At 43.9% G+C, this 19943-nt stretch overlaps 1 protein-coding gene across 1 annotated transcript; it reads left to right on the plus strand.

The window, feature by feature from the left end:
• The first annotated feature begins 6325 nt into the window (after positions 1-6325).
• LOC127582538 (cytochrome b-c1 complex subunit 10) lies at positions 6326-17308 on the plus strand. The gene is made up of 3 exons (XM_052037877.1): positions 6326-6434; positions 13030-13166; positions 16856-17308. The coding sequence occupies exons 1-2, from the start codon at positions 6385-6387 to the stop codon at positions 13145-13147; spliced, it is 168 nt and encodes a 55-aa protein (XP_051893837.1). The 5' UTR covers positions 6326-6384; the 3' UTR covers positions 13148-13166; positions 16856-17308.
• The last annotated feature ends 2635 nt before the right edge of the window (positions 17309-19943 follow it).

The following is a 19943-nucleotide window of genomic DNA, read 5'->3' on the forward strand; positions in this document are numbered from 1 at the left end:
AAAGAAGTGTTTCCTTAACTTTTTCACTGTAAACTAGCAAAAATGTTTTGTGGAAATGGTCAACTATAATTTGCATTTGTAGTCTTTATTTTTGTAAGAACAGCAAAAAGTTCCCAATTCAAAAATGTACGTCTTACTGAAGTACAAACATTGGTCTCATTATGCTTCGTGTTATCTGGCAGTATACTTGTATTTGCATTCTTTTCTGGCTTTTGTTCATATACATTGTAGCATTTATGACTTGTTATTTTAAGGAAAACTTTAATCAATTATTTGTAAAGTACTTGAGATTTGAGGCTGTGCTGTAAGTCTATGGCTAGGTTTTTTCCTCCTCAGATCAGTCAAACAAAAATTGCTACCAGTTACGTATACAGCTAGTGAAATGTCTACATATAACACATTTTGGCTCTAAATGTGTGTTGAGCCTTTTAGTAGCAATTCTGCTCTGAGCCAGAAGTGTGGATTGAAGTTCTCCCTCAAAGACCTCATCGTGGATTGTTGGTTTACGTCTGTGTCCTCTCTCAGAACGAGCTGTTAAGGTGAGGTTCCGCTTTGCCTTGTGAATGGAAATGAGATCCCATGCCATTTCTTGAAGTAAAGCAGGAACATTTCACCTGGTCCCCTGGTTTGATATTTACTCCACAACCTCTATCATTAAGTTACCGTGTTATTAGCTACAAAAGGAGAAACGTCTGTGGGATATCACGAGGTTGGGAAATGCACTCACTTTTGCCTCCACCCCCTTGTTCACCTCTCTCCTCCCTTTCCTGTTTTTTTTTCCTCTGCTCCTGTTTCTCTGGGGATCCCTCTTCATTGCACTAACTTAGTGCAACATTGTGCTGCCTCATTCAAGAATAAAGGATGGTGAGTAAACCAGTGTGTGACAGGTAAATTAGGCGTTGTCAGGGGTGCATTCAAGAGTTTAAAGTTGCCATTTTGGGGGAACAGTTTGCACGTTCATTGTCAGAGGGTGATCACATGAGGGACGTGATTATGCAGGGTGGAGGATGTGTTGTATGGAGATGCTGGTTGTCCCCCTCGTCCCCATCTTCCCTCCCCCTGGATTAATGGTATCTGAGGCAAATCTTCAAATTTTGGATTCCAAATTCTATCCTGTGTCTATTGAACCCGTGCTTCCAAGGTGGTGGATGGATTCAAGGTATGGTAACATTCTTTGTCATTGGAAACTCTTCTTAATTCAACACATTCAGTGCTTTTAAGGTTGGGGGGATGGCGTGCAAAGGCAACTTGAGGAGCAAGTTTTATTTTGCACAGTGGGAGGTGCCCGGAATGGGTTACCAGGGGTAGTAGTGGAAGTGGTCAATTTGGGGGAGTTTGAAGCTTTCAGACAGACACATGAATGGAGGGATATGGATGATACACAGGAAGAGGACATTTAGCATAAATTGGCATCAAGATCAGCACAACATTGTGGGCCGAATGGCTTGTCCAGTGCTGCACTGTTCTACGTTCAATGGAGAGGGAATAAATGAACAAAAGCATTCATATTCCCCCCCCCCCCCACACAGCTTTGACCAAAAATATCTCTTTACATCCCTTCAATTTTTCCAAAGATTTGGATTTGAGTTTCAGAAAGGATGTTGGTTTCTGTAGTAATTGTCCATTGTTGACTTGAAATTAGCATGGTTCTGGGGAGAGTGCGACTGAGAACTTCAAGAGCTTTATTACTGAGTAATTTTATTTCAAGTAGCATTTTAGCACCTTTTTTGACACTGTCTGGAAAGCATTTTAGAATGATTTTGCTGTTTTAGGGACTACTTAATGGAAGTTCTAAGTACTTAAAATTATATAAATTCTGGTTCATACTCTTCTGACACTTTCAGATCTCTTTCCCCCTGAAATAATCCCTTGGCATTACTTCTGTTGTATTAACTTAACCTCAAAAAAAACTACTTGGGAATGGTTTTTTATTGTTTTGCAGGATATGATAGCCTGTATCAATTTAGAGGAAAAAGTTGAGTTGGGCTTGGGTGTTTTGAGTTGAAGGAAAGAAATGGAGAATAAAAATGTTTGGAAAGAAAATGAGTCTTCTGAATCTGCTCTCACAGAATTGTGTATTCAAAGGGGAAAAAGCCACCAGGCTGAGCTCTGAATTTGGTGCTGTGACCATTTTGTTCATCACTTTGTGAACGTGTATGATGTATCTTCTCAATACTGGTGCAGATGGTGCTCTTCAGAAGAAACACATTGGCTGAGATGTGCTCAATCACATGAGGACATGAATGTTATAAAATCGTTAGAATTGATGAGTAAAATGTTGGGCACTAAGATTTTTACACATTTTCTTGTAAATTCATGTTGGGCAAGATTCAAATTTCTATTGGCTGTGTATTGTGTGTGCATCTAGGGGATTAAGTTGACTGTTAACTGTCCCCATTCAAGAGGGAGCATGAATTGCAATGGAGTAAGAAATGATGGGGAGGGGACTTATGCACAGTTAATTTAAGCAGCATTGTTTCAATATTTTTTTCTGGGGTAAATACAACAAAAGTTTCATACCCAAACTGTTTGTTTCCACAGATGCTGCCTAACCTGGTGAGTGTTTCCACCACTTTTTATTGCAGATTTTCAGCATCTGCAGTTTTTTCCACCACATGGTTGTCTTTTGATGCCTATTTTAAATCATTTTTTTCTGATTTGCCTTCATTCCAAAACAACAGTCATTACCCCTTTTGTAATGTTACAAAAATTTAGTTTTATGCAATTAGTTAGTCTGCGCCTCAAACCGAACATGGGTTTGGTGCCCTAACGGGGACACACTTAGTGCACAGCCCTGGGCCAGGTGCATTTTCAACATTGTAATGTAAACAAGTTGGTCTTGAGCCAGTTAGCTTGTTGGGTCAAGTTGCAGTATTGTGGTTTAGTCAATAGAAGCCATGGAGGAGAATTGCTACTGTCACAGGTAATAAGTCTTCAAAACATTAACACTTATAAACACTTATACCATGTCTTTTAATGTAGAATGCCCCATGGTATTTAACAGAAATACTATTGTAAATTTACAATGTAATTGGACAAAAGTTGCTAAAGGGTTAGAGGTTAAGAGGAAATTTTGCAGCTTGCAGCCAGTCAGTAATAGAATGGGAGAAGCACAAGAAGCCAGAATTAGAGGAACAGGGTTGGTGGAGGTAAGAGATGGGAGGGCAGAGATATTAAAGTATTTAAACAGATTAGAATTTTAATTGAGCTTTTGATGTGGTAGGAACCAGGTGCAGTTGAAAGTGTTTCTCTTGGAATGGGTTCTGACCTGGAGAGTGAAATAATCCAAGTCAGGAAGCAACAAGAGATTGAGGGTTGCAGCAGCAGATGGGTGATCCCAGGGTTGGAGACTAGCAATAGAAACATTTTTTAAAAACCCACAACACAATTCAGGCCCTTCGGCCCACAAAGCTGTGCCAAACATGTCCCTACCCTAGAAATTACTAGGCTTACCCATAGCCCTCTATTCAGCTCCATGTACCTATCTAATAACCTCTTGCAAGACCCTATCGTATCCACCTCCACCACCGTTTCAGGAAGCCCATTCCATGCACTCACCACTCTCTGAGTAAAAAAAACTTACCCGACATCTCCTCTATACCTACTCCCCAGCACCTTAAACCTGTGTCCTCTTGTGGCCACCATTTCAGCCCTGGGGAAAAGCTTCTGACTATCTACCTGATCAATACCTCTCATTTTATACACCTCTATGAGGTTCCCCCGCATCCTCTGTCTCTCCAAGAGAAAAGGCCGAGTTCCCTCAGCCTGCTTTCATAAGCCATGCTCTGCATTCCAGGCAGCATCCTTGTAAATCTCCTCTATGGCTTCCACATCTTTCCTGTAGTGAGGCGACCAGAATTGAGCACAGTACTCCAAGTGGGGTCAGACCCCACAATGTGTGGTATTAGTGGAGAAATGGCCCAAAAATTGAGCTGTAGCTCAAGTTTATTTCACTGTTATGTGATATTAAAAATATTCTTTTCCTGGAATGAATTACAGAAGCATCCAGTTCTGGGGGTCCTTGTGTCTGGGGAAAATTCAGCTGGACACTTCTGGCTACCTGATGATATCCCTGCACCCTCATTGTCGTCCAGTGGGTGAACTAACTCCCCACCTAGTCACAATTCTGGAACACGATTGTGCATCCAACTACCTATTCTTCTCTGACAAATGTCTGTCTTCCTGCCCTGGGAGCTGGCTTTGGTCCCAGCTGGCACACTGCTCCCTTTCCTTTGCAAAGGTAGGGTTGGAAACTCTGAGACACAAACTGGAAAACTGCCGTATGGTATTGAATGCAATAACATTTGTAAATTTTATTTTCTTCAAGGGTTGATACCTGTGCTTGCTCAGAGTGCTAATAACTGCTGCTGAAGACCTTGAACTGCATCGAGCATGATAATTGTGGCAGATGGTTGCTCAAGTACAGGGATGCATACTGTTACATGGGCAATTTCAGGATCTTTTTATCTCTCAAATTCATTGTTGCTGGATTTGCTGCTTTAGTTGGACATGGTCATTTGGCAATAATAGTTATGATTCATCCTACCAGCAGCAGTGAGTGGCAGATTGGTCATCTGTCCCAGAGCATATTTGACCCTCACGTAGCAAATGCAGGTATTACTAACTTACAGACTTAACAGCCTCCTCTCATCAACATTACACCTCCCCTATTCCTTATTTATCAGCATTGAGATAATGAAATGCCTTTTTGTTATCAAAGTGGATAACTTTTAATTTGAGGGAGTTGGTAAATGCAGACAATCTGGAGCCTTGCTGTATCCTGCTCTCAATCCCATCCAGTTTTGTGCTGTCAGCAAGCTTGCATTTGATTTCCACATCTAAATCATAAGATTGCAAATAGCTGGGGTCCCTGAACCCTACACTGCCTGTTGTTTGTAAAAGGACTGATATATTCATATTTTGTTTCCTCCCTGCCCATTGGTCAGTAAATTGACCCCCAATCCCATGTGCTTCAATTTTGCACAAAACAGCCTGCTGAGATTCCAAATCCATCGTATGACTTCGGGAAGCACAGCTGGGAAAGTTGCTGCCTCATGGCTCGAGTGATCAGGATTCAATCCTGACCTCCAGTGCTGTCAATTCTCTCTGTGACTGCTGGTTTCCTCCAGGTGGTCCAGTATCTCTTCCCTCCTCCTCTTTTCCACCCCCCCCCCCCCCCAAATCCTTACACATGCTAGTTGGTAGGTTAATTGGCCACTAAATTGCCCCGAGTATTTAGGTGAGTGGTAGAATCTGGGGCGAGGGGGAAGTTTTTCTCTTATTTATTCAAACATCAAAACAGCTGGCTGGAATATTTCAGAAAAGTAGTTTAAACCATTTCCTCTCAGTTAATGAGAACTCGTGCATATAAACAGTACTAAAGCAATAAATATGCCGTTTTTATAACAGGAATACCCCTCCTTTTTAATGTCTGTTTAATCTTGTTTACCCAATGTCATTGTAATAAAGGGTTTACCTTGAATTTAGAGAAGTTTTTTATTTAAATTTGAAAATAAAAGAGGGGGAAGAAGAATTTGGTGGGGGGAGGGGGAGAGAGATTGGTGTAAATGGGTGTCTGTGCAGACTCTGGAAGATCCATGGTTGCATTACTACTGTTGGGGAGGAGGTACAGGAGCCTGAAGACCAACACTCAGTGATTTTTAGGAACAGCTTCTTCTTGTCTGCCATCAGATTTCTGAATGGTCCATGGATATCACAATGTGCTGGAGGGCCTCTGGGTCATGCTGCATCTGTGGGATGGAAGGAATTGTCAACATTTCGGGTTGAAACCCTGCATTGGGACCTAATTCCTTTCCTCCCACAGATGCTGCTCGACCCACTGAGTTCCTCCAGCAGATTGTTTGTTGCTCAGGTTGCGTGGAGTTTGCCACATCAACCTGTGGGATTTTTAAAATACTGTATGTAATTGGTTTATTACTGTCACATGGACTGAGATAGTCCTGATGTGGGGTTTAAGGGTGGAGCTGGGAGGTGAATAATAGGAGACAGACAAAGAGGGAGGTGAATAATAGGAGACAGGCAGAGAGGAAAAAGCAGCAGATGTAGAAGCAGCTGCAGCCACATCTGTCCCCAGTGCAACCTGAGTTGGGAGCCGACACATCCACCACCGGCCACAGGGGGCAGCACCGGCCGCACCATTGGAAGTGCGAAACGGCGCATTATGCCTTTACATGTAAGCTATTTAATTCCAAAACAAAACAAAACCCGGCCCAGTGCTGGTATTCCGCTGAATCGGGGTGAGGGGACGCTGCCTTGTTTGGTCAGGCGCTGCCCGGGCCCCTGCGGGGCCGGGGTCCTGCGGCCATTTTGTGGGCGGGCGGGAGACGGGCGCCGGGCGGAGGACACGGGCGGCGGGCGGGCGCGATGCTGCAGCAGATCCTCGGGCCCAGATACGGGCAGCTGCTGAGAAACTGGTGAGGGAGCGCCGACCGCTCGGCTCACGGCCGCGGGGACTGGTGTGGGAGCGGTGGCTGTGGTGACCTCGGGCCCCCGGGGATCGGGTCGGCCCCAGCCCGGGGCTCCGGCCTCCCTCCGCCGGCCGCGCCCCCTCCCGCTCTCCCCCTTCCTCCTCTCCCCCCTTCTCCCGCTCTCCCCCCTTCCCCCCTCTCCCCCTTCCCCCCTCCCATCTCCCCCTTCCCCCCCTCCCCCTTCCCCCCCTCCCATCTCCCCCTTCCCCCCCTCCCATCTCCCCCTTCCCCCCCTCCCATCTCCCCCTCCCCTCCCCTCCTCCCCTCCCCTCCCCTCCCTCCTCCTCCCTCCTCCCCTCCCTCCTCCTCCCCTCCCTCCTCCTCCCCTCCCTCCTCCTCCCTCCCTCCTCCTCCCCTCCCCCTCCTCCTCCTCCCCCCTCCCCCTCCTCCTCCTCCCCCTCCCCCCTCCTCCTCCTCCTCCCCTCCCTCCCTCCTCCCCTCCCTCCCTCCTCCCCCTCCCCTCCCTCCTCCTCCCCCTCCCCTCCCTCCTCCTCCCGCGGGGAGCCGCGGGCGTTCACTGGCGGTAACGCTGTTGAGTGTCAAGGTCAGATGGTCGGGCTCCGTCCTGTTGGAGGTCAGTGCCCGGCAACGGGAGGGCGGTGTCCCCTCCCCCAGGGTGTCCTTTCCCCCGCAGTGTGTTCCCTCCTCCCTCCCTCCCCCTCCCCCTCCTCCCTCCCTCCCCCTCCCCCTCCTCCCTCCCTCCCCCTCCCCCTCCTCCCTCCCTCCCCCTCCCCCTCCTCCCTCCCTCCCCCTCCTCCCTCCTCCCTCCTCTCCCTCCCCCCTCCCTCTCCCTCCCCCCCTCCCTCTCCCCCTCCTCCCCCCCTCCCTCTCCCCCCCTCCTCCCCCCCTCCCTCTCCCCCCCTCCTCCCCCTCTCCCCCTCCTCCCCCCGCAGTGCGTTCCCTCCCCCCCCGCAGTGCGTTCCCTCCCCCCCGCAGTGCGTTCCCTCCCCCCCCGCAGTGCGTTCCCTCCCCCCCCGCAGTGCGTTCCCTCCCCCCCCGCAGTGCGTTCCCTCCCCCCCCCGCAGTGCGTTCCCTCCCCCCCCCGCAGTGCGTTCCCTCCCCCCCCCGCAGTGCGTTCCCTCCCCCCCCCGCAGTGCGTTCCCTCCCCCCCCCCGCAGTGCGTTCCCTCCCCCCCTGCAGTGCGTTCCCTCCCCCCCCGCAGTGCGTTCCCTCCCCCCTCCTCCCCCCCCGCAGTGCGTTCCCTCCCCCCTCCTCCCCCCCCGCAGTGCGTTCCCTCCCCCCTCCTCCCCCCCCGCAGTGCGTTCCCTCCTCCCCCCCCGCAGTGCGTTCCCTCCTCCCCCCCCCGCAGTGCGTTCCCTCCCCCCTCCTCCCCCCCCGCAGTGCGTTCCCTCCCCCCCCGCAGTGCGTTCCCTCCCCCCTCCTCCCCCTCCTCCCCCCCGCAGTGCGTTCCCTCCCCCTCCTCCCCCCCTGCAGTGCGTTCCCTCCCCCACAGTGTGTTCCCTCCTTACCCCCTCCCCCCAGCCCAGCAGGGTGTCCTCTCTGCCCCAACCCCACCAGTGAGCAGCTCCCTGTCTACCCTGGGCTCTCCATTCCCCTGGGAGGGGAATGAAGGTGAAGTGAATTGCCTGAAGTCTGGGGGGGTGATTTCAGACGGGATCCAGGATGGTTTATCCGCTGGGCACTTCTGACTGAAAATGGTGCACGTTCCTCTGCCGAGGCTTTGGCTGAGATTCTGCTTTTGTTGTGGAATTGGGTAACCTCCTGTTGGCTGATTGATTATCTACCACCACTGGGATCAACGTAGGATTATTGTAAATGGGTGACTGATAGTTGGCATGGAATCATTGGGCCAAAGGCCTGTTTCCCTGCTGTATCTCTCTATGAATAGATGTGGCAGTATCGTAGAGCTTTAAGGTTTTTTTTGGGGGGAGGGGTGCTTATTTCTGTCTAATGTATGCTAAATGGCAAAAATACACACAAGTAATCCTCTGCAGTTTTGCCATTTCTAGGCCACTATTGCCCTTCTGCACTTTTCATTGAATAAGGGTTGAATCCCTGGCATGATGCTAATGGGAAGGTGAGGGATGTGCAGGCTATGGAGTTACAGATCGTGGTGGAGTGTAATTCTGCAGTTGCTGATAGCCCAAAGAGCCTCGTATATGCCGAGCTTTGAGGTGCCAGATTTGTTCTGTACTCCACATGGCACATTGAAAACCCTCTTCCATGCCTTTGTTATTTCCAGACTTTTGATGTTCCAACACCTTCCTCTCCAGTATCTCTCATTCATCTGCTAGTTTATTGTCATAGGCATACGCACCCAGGGTATAAATGCATGAAGTTTAGGTTTTTGCAGCAGCAGCACAGTACGTTACAAATATAAGAACATAAACTTAAATTGACATAAATTATACATGCATGACAATAAACAAAGTAAACATCAGTGCAAGCTGAGAGAAAAAAGAAATAAAGTCCAAGGTGGTGTTTGAGTTCAAGAACCTGATAACTGTGGGGAAGAAGCTATTGTTGAACCTTGAAGGTGTGGGTCTTCAGGTAATGCATAGGAAAGGTTTAGGGGATGTAGGTCAAACGTAGGTAACTGGGACTTGCTCAAATGGTCACAATGGATGAGTGGGCCAAAGGGCCTGTTTTCATACTCTGAAACTCAGTAAATTTAACTTGTGCAAGACTCTGTGTCTTAACTCACACCTTTAACCCTTGGTTTGTTGGCCGATATTGTTTTCCAGATAAGCAAAACCTCCATTTGAAAACAAGGTAGAAAACTTTAAAATTCCTCCTAATCTCTGTAATCTCCTCAAGCCATGTGACTCTGAGATATCTGCGCACGTTTAATTCTGGCATGCACATGCCATGAGCTATGGAATTCCCAGTCTACCTCCCTTTCCTACTTTCAGAAGCTCTGGCCTTGGTCACCTTGTGTGGCTCAGCATTAGTATTTTAATAATATTCCCCCAGAGTCTCTTCAGGCATTTAAATACACTATATAAATGGAAGTTGCAGTAGTTTTAATTTATAGGTTAGCAAGTAAAATTCCATTTCCTTATTGAAAATCATCAGATTCGTATTTTAAGCACCAGTTGGCAGCTTATTCCACAAGTTAAAAGTTAATTTGCACCATTTGTTTAAGCTGCAAATACGATGTGTATTCATCCTTTGTTCCCTAGGCCTCCACTATATAAAACTTTTTTTCTTTGGTTTTACAATCCATTTTTTCTTTGGTTTTACAACAGGACCTACACATGGACTAACATCTACCAAAGATTTGTGCCAGATAATAGCCACAGACCCAGAATTTTTCTAGTGACCATCATCTTCCCATTCACTGTCATCAAAGATCATCAATGACTGGAAGTTTTACCTGGGCTATACGTAACAACAGAGCTGTAGGAGGAGCGGTGTTGAAGTTGTCTACTTTGTGATGACTGAACCGCCATTGAAATTCTAATAAAGCTAAAATTAGGAGTCATGGACTTTTCACCACTGGCTAACATGCTTGCATTGATAGTATTTTGCATAGTTGCTGCTCCTGCTGAACTCTATCCACGCTTCCCACATCAGCAATGCACTGCCTTTTGTAGATGTGTTGTAAAAGCACTGCAACAACTCACCTGTCACTGCAACACTGTGTTAATATACTTTTACCGGAGTAAGTTATCGTTGGATGCTTCAGTACATTACAAAATAAAGTTACAGACAATTCATAGGAGGAGACATAAGGAAATGTGACCAAGACCTTGGTCAAAGAGGTAGATTTTAAGGAGGTTCTTAAAGGAAGAGAGAGAGAGAGATTTGCAGAAGTACTTTGAAAACTTGGGACCTAAGTTGTTAATGACATGACAATAGTAGGGCAGAGCAACTGGGTGACACATAAGAGGTCAGAATTGAGGAATACAGAACTTTCAGAGGTTATGGGCTGCAGGATGTCACTGATATCTGTAGAGAGAAGGCCATGGAGGGAATCAAACAAGTTATTGGTGAACAGGAACTAATAGATGTTAGTAAGCTTGAATGATTGGTGGGGGGTGGGGGAGATGTGTTGAGAGTTAAGCTATAGGCAATGGAATTTTGAACCAACATGTTTATACCGGTTGTGAAGCATTGGACAAATTGAATCTGTAGGTAGTATCTAGCTAGTGAGGGTTCCACCAGCAGATGGATTGCAGCATTTGGTACTAAATGTTGATGGCTTTAGTGATGGAGAGGAGCTCACTCAATGCCAATAGAATGTAGAAATTTCAAGTAAACTGTTTGAGCTTGAGACCATGGTCAAGGAATGGATGGTATCTGTGGTGAAGGGATAAAAGTTGCTGTGGGCTAAAGAAAAATGACGTTAATATTCCTAACGGTGAATTGGAGGAAATATCAGCTCACTCAGAACTGACAGAAATGGAAGGAGATTTGATGCAGGTGACTGAGTCATAAGTAAACATGCGACACCTGATGTTTTTGGATGATATTGCTAGGGAACAGCAGGTAGAAATAAAGTAAGAGAGTAGAGCCTTGGGTTGGGGGAACAAGTGGCTTCCTGAGCTTAATATGGGGATGGAATCCTTGTAATTGTGTTCTATAAAAGTCAAGTAAAAGCTAAAGCTTCCATTTGAATCACTTCCCCACAATTTTTAACAGATTGTGATTTCCCTGATCTCATTAAAATACCATCCAATCTCCTGCTCGTGCTTCACTGGGTGCTAACGTGACCTTTAGGTTTGATGATTGGTTAAAGTTTCCAGTTAGAAAATCTCAGTCAATGTAATCAATCAAGATTACTAATGTGTCACTTTCTAATCACATAGCTAGATTTTGCAAATGTATGATAAATCTGATTTCCTTGGGTGTATTTGTCACAGTTCTAGATGTGCTCATAAAGGTGGGCTAGGTAGGGTTTATTTTTAATTGGATTTGTAATTCCTACTTGCTGATTTTGAGTCATGAGTGAAAAACCTCAGTTACATGCAAAATACTGCTGGCTTGCTTATTATGAAACAGAAGAAGGCCATTTGGTCCATTGGTTCCAAACTGATTCCCAAAAGAGCAATCCATCAGTCCCCTCTTTCCCTATAGCTGTGCAACTTGTTCTCTCTCATATCCCCATTGACTCCTGTTTGATTCTTTTGCCACTTGCCCATACTGGGTTGGAGGTGGAGGGGGGGTTGTAATTTACTGTAGTGAGTTAACCTACTAGCGTGTCTTTGGGATGTGGGAGAAAACCAGAGCTCCCAGCAGAAATGCCCGGGTCTTGGGGTGAATGTGCGAACTCAACACGGACAGCACTCAAAGTCCGTGTCAAACCCGGGTTCCTAGAGTTGAGACAGCAGTGTTACCTGCTGCAACAACCTGCCATCCTTATTGATCTTGAACATTCAAATTATCATCAGAAGGAAAGTGTAACGTCATGAAGAAATCCAGCCACCTTTTCTATGAGCATGAAAACATAAAAATTTGTTTTGAAAACTCATAATATAAATTAGGTGAATGGAAAAAGAGACACCAACGTTTTATTCCATTTAACTGTACTATATTAAAAATCCTGTGTGTGCACACTTTCTTTCAGTACCACATGTCATTGGAAGTTTTGAGCCTACATGTATAATTGTAATGACTCGTGAAGAATGTGTCAATGCACAATCTAGCCTCTGGATCCCCCATACTTCCCTCAAAGCTCAAAGTGCAGCTCTGGGAAGCATCATCAGTTTATTTGCTCCAAATCAAATGTTCAAAACCTTTGTTAACTAAAATAGAAGCTAGACATTTCACAATAACATCAGATGTAAGCATTGAATTGTCTTTTAATATTTCTACTTGAAGTCCACATCCTCTCTCAAAATTCATCTCGTGAAAATGATAATTTTTCATCAGTGATGCAAAATGTAGATTGAAACATCTAGTTTCCCAGGATCTACTCTGCAGATTCTGTTGAAGTTAATAAAGTAATTTGTACTCTACCTTGGTGTCAAGTTTTGAAAGGTTCACAGAGTTGAAATTAAAATAGGAGGTGTATTTCTTTTTGTAGCTCATCAGTCCTGATGCAGGGTTTCGACCCGAAACATCGACAGTTCCTTCCCCTCCCCCAGATGCTGCTCGACAGGCTGAGTTCCTCCAGCAGGTGGTTTGATTCCAGCATCTGCAGTCAGTTGTAGCTTTCTGTTTTCTATACATTTTAGAAAGATTGGAATCAAATCAATAGAGAAGTAAAAGGTGGGTCAGGGTTAAAGAGAAAATGGGGTTGGTGTTATGTTTGCTAATGTAAAAAAATGGGAGCCCTGTATATTTGCATTGCAGTTCATCTTAGAGCAAGTAATTCACTGTATGATTAATTAGGGTTACAAAGGAAATGAAACTAACTTTCAAAAAAAACTTTGGAAGGAGGGAAACCATTTATCTTGAGCTACCTAAAAGATGTATCAAATAAAGGGAATAAGCTTTGAAAAAATGATGAATATTGATCTTTACAGTGAAACTACACAGAATAATAGCTGAACATATGGCATGATCATTCATCATTGAGCCATTATTAAGGCACTGTATCACAATAAACAAGATTTTATATAATTTGGTTTTCTAGGATTCCAACAATGACGACATGGGGAGCTGTGGGTACTGTCGTGCTGATCTATGCTACTGACTGGAAAGCTGTAGTTGGTCGTATCCCATACATAAAAGGAAAATTCAAGAATGAATGAAGATCTCAGTAGTTTAATGGTAAGTCACTGTTTCATTTTATTAGAAACTTGCAGTTAGTGTGAAAAGTCATATTGTATAGATTAAGTGAAAATCTATCTCAACGTATTAGTTTTAACTAAAATAAGAATGTTGGTTCATCCAGTGAGGGATAATGAAGTTCAACTAACATTAATGATTAATCTCTGTTATGACAGTCTTTGGTAGTTCCAAATGTCTTGGAAACTTTGGAGTAGTCTCCAAGCCATATAATCTGCAGTGTCTGCACTTTGTGTCTAAAACACAACAGTTTGGAATTGCTTACTACTTTGAATCTACACGTCATTATTAACTGCTGTGGTAGTGTACCAGAATAAAACATCTTTTGGATTTGTAGATTAGTTTTGTACATAATAACTAATTATTGAATGACTTTTCACCCTTCCTGGATAATTTTGTGTAATTTCTGAACGATTGCTCCCTCCCTTCATTCTAAATGTGATAAAAGTAGCACATCTTCTGAACCTCTGATTACTTCTCCCACTAAATCTCCCACTGTGTTTGAGGCTTAGGAGCCTCTAAATTAATTGCCCCATAAGAACAAAAGTATGTAAGAAATAAAAGCAGGGGCAGGATATCGGGTGTACAGTATGTTACAGACTAGATTACTATTGGTGAATGTCCCTTTAAGATAGAGCACAGTGGTGTGTGGTGTGATGACGACAACAGAAGATAAGGACGTAATGGCGTTTTTGAAGCAGACAGTTGGAGTCAGTCAGAGAGAGAGAGAGAGAGACCAGCCTGCTAGTCTCTATCGATGGATGAAAAACAATAACTGTGCCTGTCACTACAATCGACGTATGGATTTTTGGAATAATCCGGTGGAGTCCACTTTGTCGTTAACCTGTAGTGGGAAACAGGTATTTGTGTGGACGGCCACATCTCGGATGCCTTTCGGGGTGGCAGATACTTCGGAACAAAGCAGTGGAGTCCACTTTGTCATTAACCTGTAGAAGGAAACAGGTATTTGTGTGGACAGCCATGATTCGAGTGCCTTTCGGGGTGGCAAATGCTTCAGAACAAAGCGGTGGAGTAGTCACTGCTGAGCAGACACGGAGGTGTCATCGTGGAACATTTGGATTTCATAATTACTCTCTATTTTCTCTCTACGTTTTGCCTTCAGTCAGTGGTGGTTGTTGAAGAACCTTTGCTCACGTTTCACCTTACGGCTTGCTGAACTGAACTTTGAGAACTATTCCTTGCCTTGGAGTTTGGGAACTTGCCACACACACACTTCGAGTTTAGTTTTTGGGGTTAATGTTTAAGATCTAACATTTTTACTTCTAACATTCTAACATTTTTACTTTTATTTTTCTTATTGTCATAAGTAGTTATTAATAAAATAGTTTTTAACACTTATACATGACTCTGTGTTTCTTTTGTTGCTGGTACGTGACAAGTAGTAGGCAGCTGCTCCCCCATTCAATAAGATTGTGGCTGAATTTTTACAAAATCATTTTCCTGTACCAACCCTGTCTGATTCCCTTAATATCCAAATATCTATTAACGTCAGCTACAAATACCTCTGGCCAACCCCTGCGTGAAGTGGGGTGGGGGTGGAAGTTTATATCACTTTCCATTATGCAAAGCTGTGTCATCTGTGTATGCATCAAGCAACGTGTTTGAAAAATAAAATTGTGTTAATTTTACTTTATTTTCACATAAATTCCATGAAAGTGAATTTTACTCCTTATCTCAAATATTTGGGTAGAGATTTGTGAATTTTGTAATTCTGTCAGGGTGAATTTCCATAACCCAAATGGCTGTAACACAGATTGCCTGTGTACACAATGGCCTTGGGGAAAATTTCCAAATTCACAACTTGGTGAAAAAATTTCATCTCAGTCAAGCAAGACTTTCCTCTTATTTTGAGGCTCTAATTCCTGGTTCTAGTCATCCCAGTCAGAAGAATCATTGTCTCTGCATCCACCACATCAACCGCCTTGAAAATGTTTTGTGTTTTGATGAGATCCAATTCTTTTAAACTAAAAAAATACGGGCCCACTCTGCATAATCTCCACCCCTAAGATAATCCTCCCATCACCCCTTCCCTGGAATCAATCTTGGGGAGCTTTGCTGCAATCTCCACAATCACAAGGTTCCCCTTCCTTGGGAAGGGAGACCCAAACCTGTATTTAACATTCCAAGTGCAATCTACGTAATGGATTGTGAATCAAACCAACGGGATGCACTTGCATCAGTAAGACTACACAATGTGTACTCCTGTGTCATCTTTCCGTTCTTTCTCAGGAGCTGAATACTTGATTCTTAAGTCGTTTACAATTTTGCTACTAAAAGCCAACTTAGCATCATGAATAAATGTATTTGTATTTTCCTGGTTTTCTCTGTTTAATTTCACACTTTGCCCTAGGTCCTTCTCATGTCTTTTTTTCTAATAATTACTTTAGCCTTAACCATGCACCAGAAGACTAGCTCCCTGAGTAATGTGCTGGAAGGTTTTCTTTAACAGAGAGGGGTGATAAATGCCAGACTTTACATTACATATTGAGCAGACAAAATAGAGACAAAACAGGTAGTAACTGTTGGAAAGAATAATGAAAGATTTAGTTATAAAGGTCATCACGAAAGATGATATTAAAGGAGTGATGGTAGGATTTGTAAATAGAACTCAAGAGAGCGGCATTGGGTGTTTGAAGGAACGGCTGCCAAAAATGGGTGAGGCAAATAGTGAAGATGAAGTCACAGCAATGGACAGTTTGGGAGTTGGTTGCAGGTGGCTACAGAGATGGGGAAGAATAATAGAGACTGTGGATGCTGGAATCTGGAGCAACACTCAAGATGCTGGAGGAACTCAGTGGGTCAGGCAGCATCCGTGGAGGGAAATGGACAGTCAATGTTTTGGGTTGGCTGAAACGTTGACTGTTCATTTCCCTCCATAGTTGCTGCCTGACCTCCCAAGTTCCTCCAGCACCTTGTGTGTTGCATGGGGAGGAATAAGCCCACTCAGGGCTAAAGATGAGGAACATAATTTTAAAAATTGAATAGTTCCAGCACTCCATAAATCAGCATTTCAGTGAGGTCATGGGCATACCTTGAGACATAAAATATGACTTAATTTTTACAAAGTATTGATTTAAAGTTGAAATGTACTGCTGTATTAATTACCTATCACTTCATAATTGATCTCGGTTGGGATGCTTACTTGGTTGGAATGTACAGAACGTTGATTTTGGAATGTTTTAAAGAACTGAATGGTCAATCCACACAGTCTTGTTTGAATTGGCCATGCAATTGATCCTGTCTTGTTAGATCTCAGTAAAAGTTGTATAAACAGCAAATAGTCAGTCTACTCTATTTGTCCTTCTTGTCCTGCAGCCTCTAATCTGATCACTCACATTTTTTATATTTTATTTTATTTATATTCCAGGTGCATCTCTCTTACTTTGCTTTATTATAGTCCACCCTGTCCAATTTTTTTTTTAACTTGCATATTGTTGAGAATGAAGCCAATGGGATGTCACTCGGATCGGTAAGACTACAATATGTAGCAGGCTGCTCAGTAACAATGGTTTCTGTGTGAAAGGTATTCCTGTAGCCAGAAAGTCAAGGAAAATATTTGCCAACTAAAAAATTTCGAGCTGTCCTGGACTAGAGATATTACTTGTGTATTTAATACATTCCTTGGCTTATTTTGTTTTCTTCTTTTTTAGGATTTAAAGGAATAATCTGACCAAGTGATCAATGACAAACATCGAGATAGTGAAGAATTTTGTGAACCGAACATTTCTGTTGTGAACTTTTAAAACTGATTCCTGCCCAGCTTTAACAGCTTTTGAGGGTGATTGTGTTAATGTGAAACCAGTTGTATCCACTGGAATAATAGCTGCTCTGACTCCTCAGATTTTTTTGGATCTTGGGGTCTTGCCTTCAGCTTCTAAAATAAAATCTGAAAACCTGCAATAAATTGATAACTGTTGATTATTTATAAATTGTTTCTCAAGTGAAACCTGAATATAGTAAGTACATTGGATTAATGGGGGCTGCAATACAGTAATGCTGTTGCATTCTGCTACATTCATTAGCATTCTTTTGGCACAGAAAATAAGTATGTTCATGGAGCTTCTCCAAAGATTAACCTTATTAAAAGAAGAAAAAAATCTCTATTTTATCACTTTTATTTTTTCAACAACTTATGATACTTTGCAAGAAAGAGCAGAAAAACAAGTTGTCTTTGTTGCACAATTTCCAGGAAGACACAAGTGGAAGCTTCAAACACAGGTCTTTTGAGTTAATGTTTTATGCAATCTTGTAACAAATGCAAACATGCATGGTGCTGCTGATTAGTCATCAGATATTTGGAATAATCTGCATTCCTTCAAACTGACCTTGTGCCCATTGAAAAAAAACGTAACTGTCGTATTTGATAGACATTTGCACAATGAATGGTGGGCCTGTCGTGAGTATTGAGGAACAGAGGGACTTAAGTGTACAAGTCCAAGGATCCCTTGAAGGTGGGAGAACAAGTAGATAAGTTGGTGAAGAAGGCAAATAGGATACTGGACTTCATTCACTGGGGCCTGGAATATAAGAACAGGGAGCTTATGGTACAACTTTATAAAATGTTGGTTAGTCCACAGTTACTGTGTGCAGTTCTGTTTACCACACGATAGGAATGAGGTGATTGTATTGCAGAGGAGGTTCACCAGGATTTTGCCTGGGTAGAGGATGATTGTTATGAGAATGAATAGGCTGGATTTGTTCTCCTGGCAGCAAAGGAGGCTAAGGCATGGCCTGATAGAAGTATATGACTGCAAGGTAGATAGGCAAAATCACTTATCCTCAACAAGAGGACATGGGTTTAAGGTGAAAAGGGATCTGAGGGGTAATTTTTATTTTTTTATATATATATATATATATATATATATATATATATATATATATATATATCCAGAGAGTTGTTGATATATGGAATACACTGCCAGAGTTGGTGGTGGAATCAGGTACAATTACTATGAGAGGCATTTAGATAGACACTTAAATAGAGGAGTGTTTCAATCATGGGGAGAGACTGAATAGACTGTTTTCCTTTGAGCAGAAGAGGCTGAGAGGGAACCTAGTAGAGGTATGCAAAATAATGAGGGGTATAGATAGGGTAGGTAGTAGGAAACTTCCCCATTGCAGAGGTATCTAAAACTAGAGGTTCAGAGGGGATCTGAAGATGAATTTCTTTCACCTAGAAAGTAGTTGAAATTTGGAACACACTGCATGAGAGGTTGGTGGAGGCAGGTACTTGCACCAATTTAATAAGCATCTAGCCTAGCAATTTCTTCAGAAGGTCAGAGGCCAAGGGATCCAGGGAAGCTTGGCTGTGTGGATTAGGAATTGGCTTGCCTGTAGAAAGCAGAGGGTTGTGGTGGAAGGAGTGCCCTCGGATTGGAGGGCAGTGACTAGTGGTGTCCCGCAGGGATCGGTTCTGGGACCTCTACTTTTTGTGATATTTATAGATGACTTAGATGAGGGGGTGGAAGGCTGGGTTAGTAAGTTTGCGGACGACACTAAGATCGGCAGTGTTGTGGTTAGTGTGGAGGGCTGTCGGAGCTTACAGAGGGATATTGATAGGATGCAGAGCTGGGCTGACAAGTGGCAGATGGAGTTCAATCCGGAGAAGTGTGAGGTGGTACATTTTGGAAGGACAAACTCCAGGGCAGAGTACAAGGTAAATGGCAGGTACTTGGCAGTGTAGAGGAGCAGAGGGATCTGGGGGTTCATATTCACAGTTCACTGAAAGTTGCCTCACAGGTGGATAGAGCAGTTAAGAAGGCCTATGGGATGTTGGCTTTCATAAATCATGGGATTGAGTTTAAGAGCCACGAAGTGATGATGCAGCTTTACAAAACTCTAGTTAGACCACACTTAAGAGTACTGTGTTCAGTTCTGGTCGCCACATTATAGGAAGGATGTGGAGGCATTGGAGAGGGTGCAGAGGAGATTTACCAGGATGCTGCCTGGAATATGAGGAGAGGCTTAAGGTGCTAGGGCTTTATTCACTGGAAAGGAGGAGGATGAGAGGAGACATGATAGAGGTGTATAAAATATTGAGAGGAATAGATAGACAGCCAGCGCCTCCTTCCCAGGGCACCAATGCTCAAGACGAGGTGGCATGGCTTTAAGGTTATGGGTGGGATGTTCAGGGGAGATGTCAGGGGGAGGTTTTTCACCCAGAGAGTGGTTGGTGCATGGAATGCACTGCCTGGGGTGGTGGTGGAGGCAGATACATTGGACAGGTTCAAGAGTTTGTTGGATAGACACATGGAGGAATGTGAGATAGAGGGATATGCGGGAGGAAAGGGTTAAATAGTGTGAGGGTGGTTTGATGGACAGCACAACATGGTGGGCTGAAGGGCCTGTTTTGTGCTGCATGGTTCTATGGTTAATTAAATCACCAAGACACAGAAGACTACAGACCAAGTACTGGTAAATGAGATCAGTATAGATGGGTAATTGGTGGTTGGCATGGAAGTGCTCCATTGGTCCTGTTGCTGTGCTGTATGACTCTGACTCGTTTCAACATCTTGGCGTGATGTGGACACCCATCCAAAGCACACCCAATGTGTGACACCAACTAACACTTCACAACTCTGGCAGAACTGACCATTTGAACCATGCTAGTTTTCCATCGCAGTTGATCAAAAAGCCTCCCACAAGATTTTAGAGTACTTATTTATAGATGTAAACCCATTACAATTTAACCAGTACAATAGCCTACCTCACAGCATTGGCAGGGTGAGACGGTACATG

The sequence above is a fragment of the Pristis pectinata genome, chromosome 24 (genome assembly GCF_009764475.1).
Source record: "Pristis pectinata isolate sPriPec2 chromosome 24, sPriPec2.1.pri, whole genome shotgun sequence".
Lineage (NCBI taxonomy): Eukaryota > Metazoa > Chordata > Chondrichthyes > Rhinopristiformes > Pristidae > Pristis > Pristis pectinata.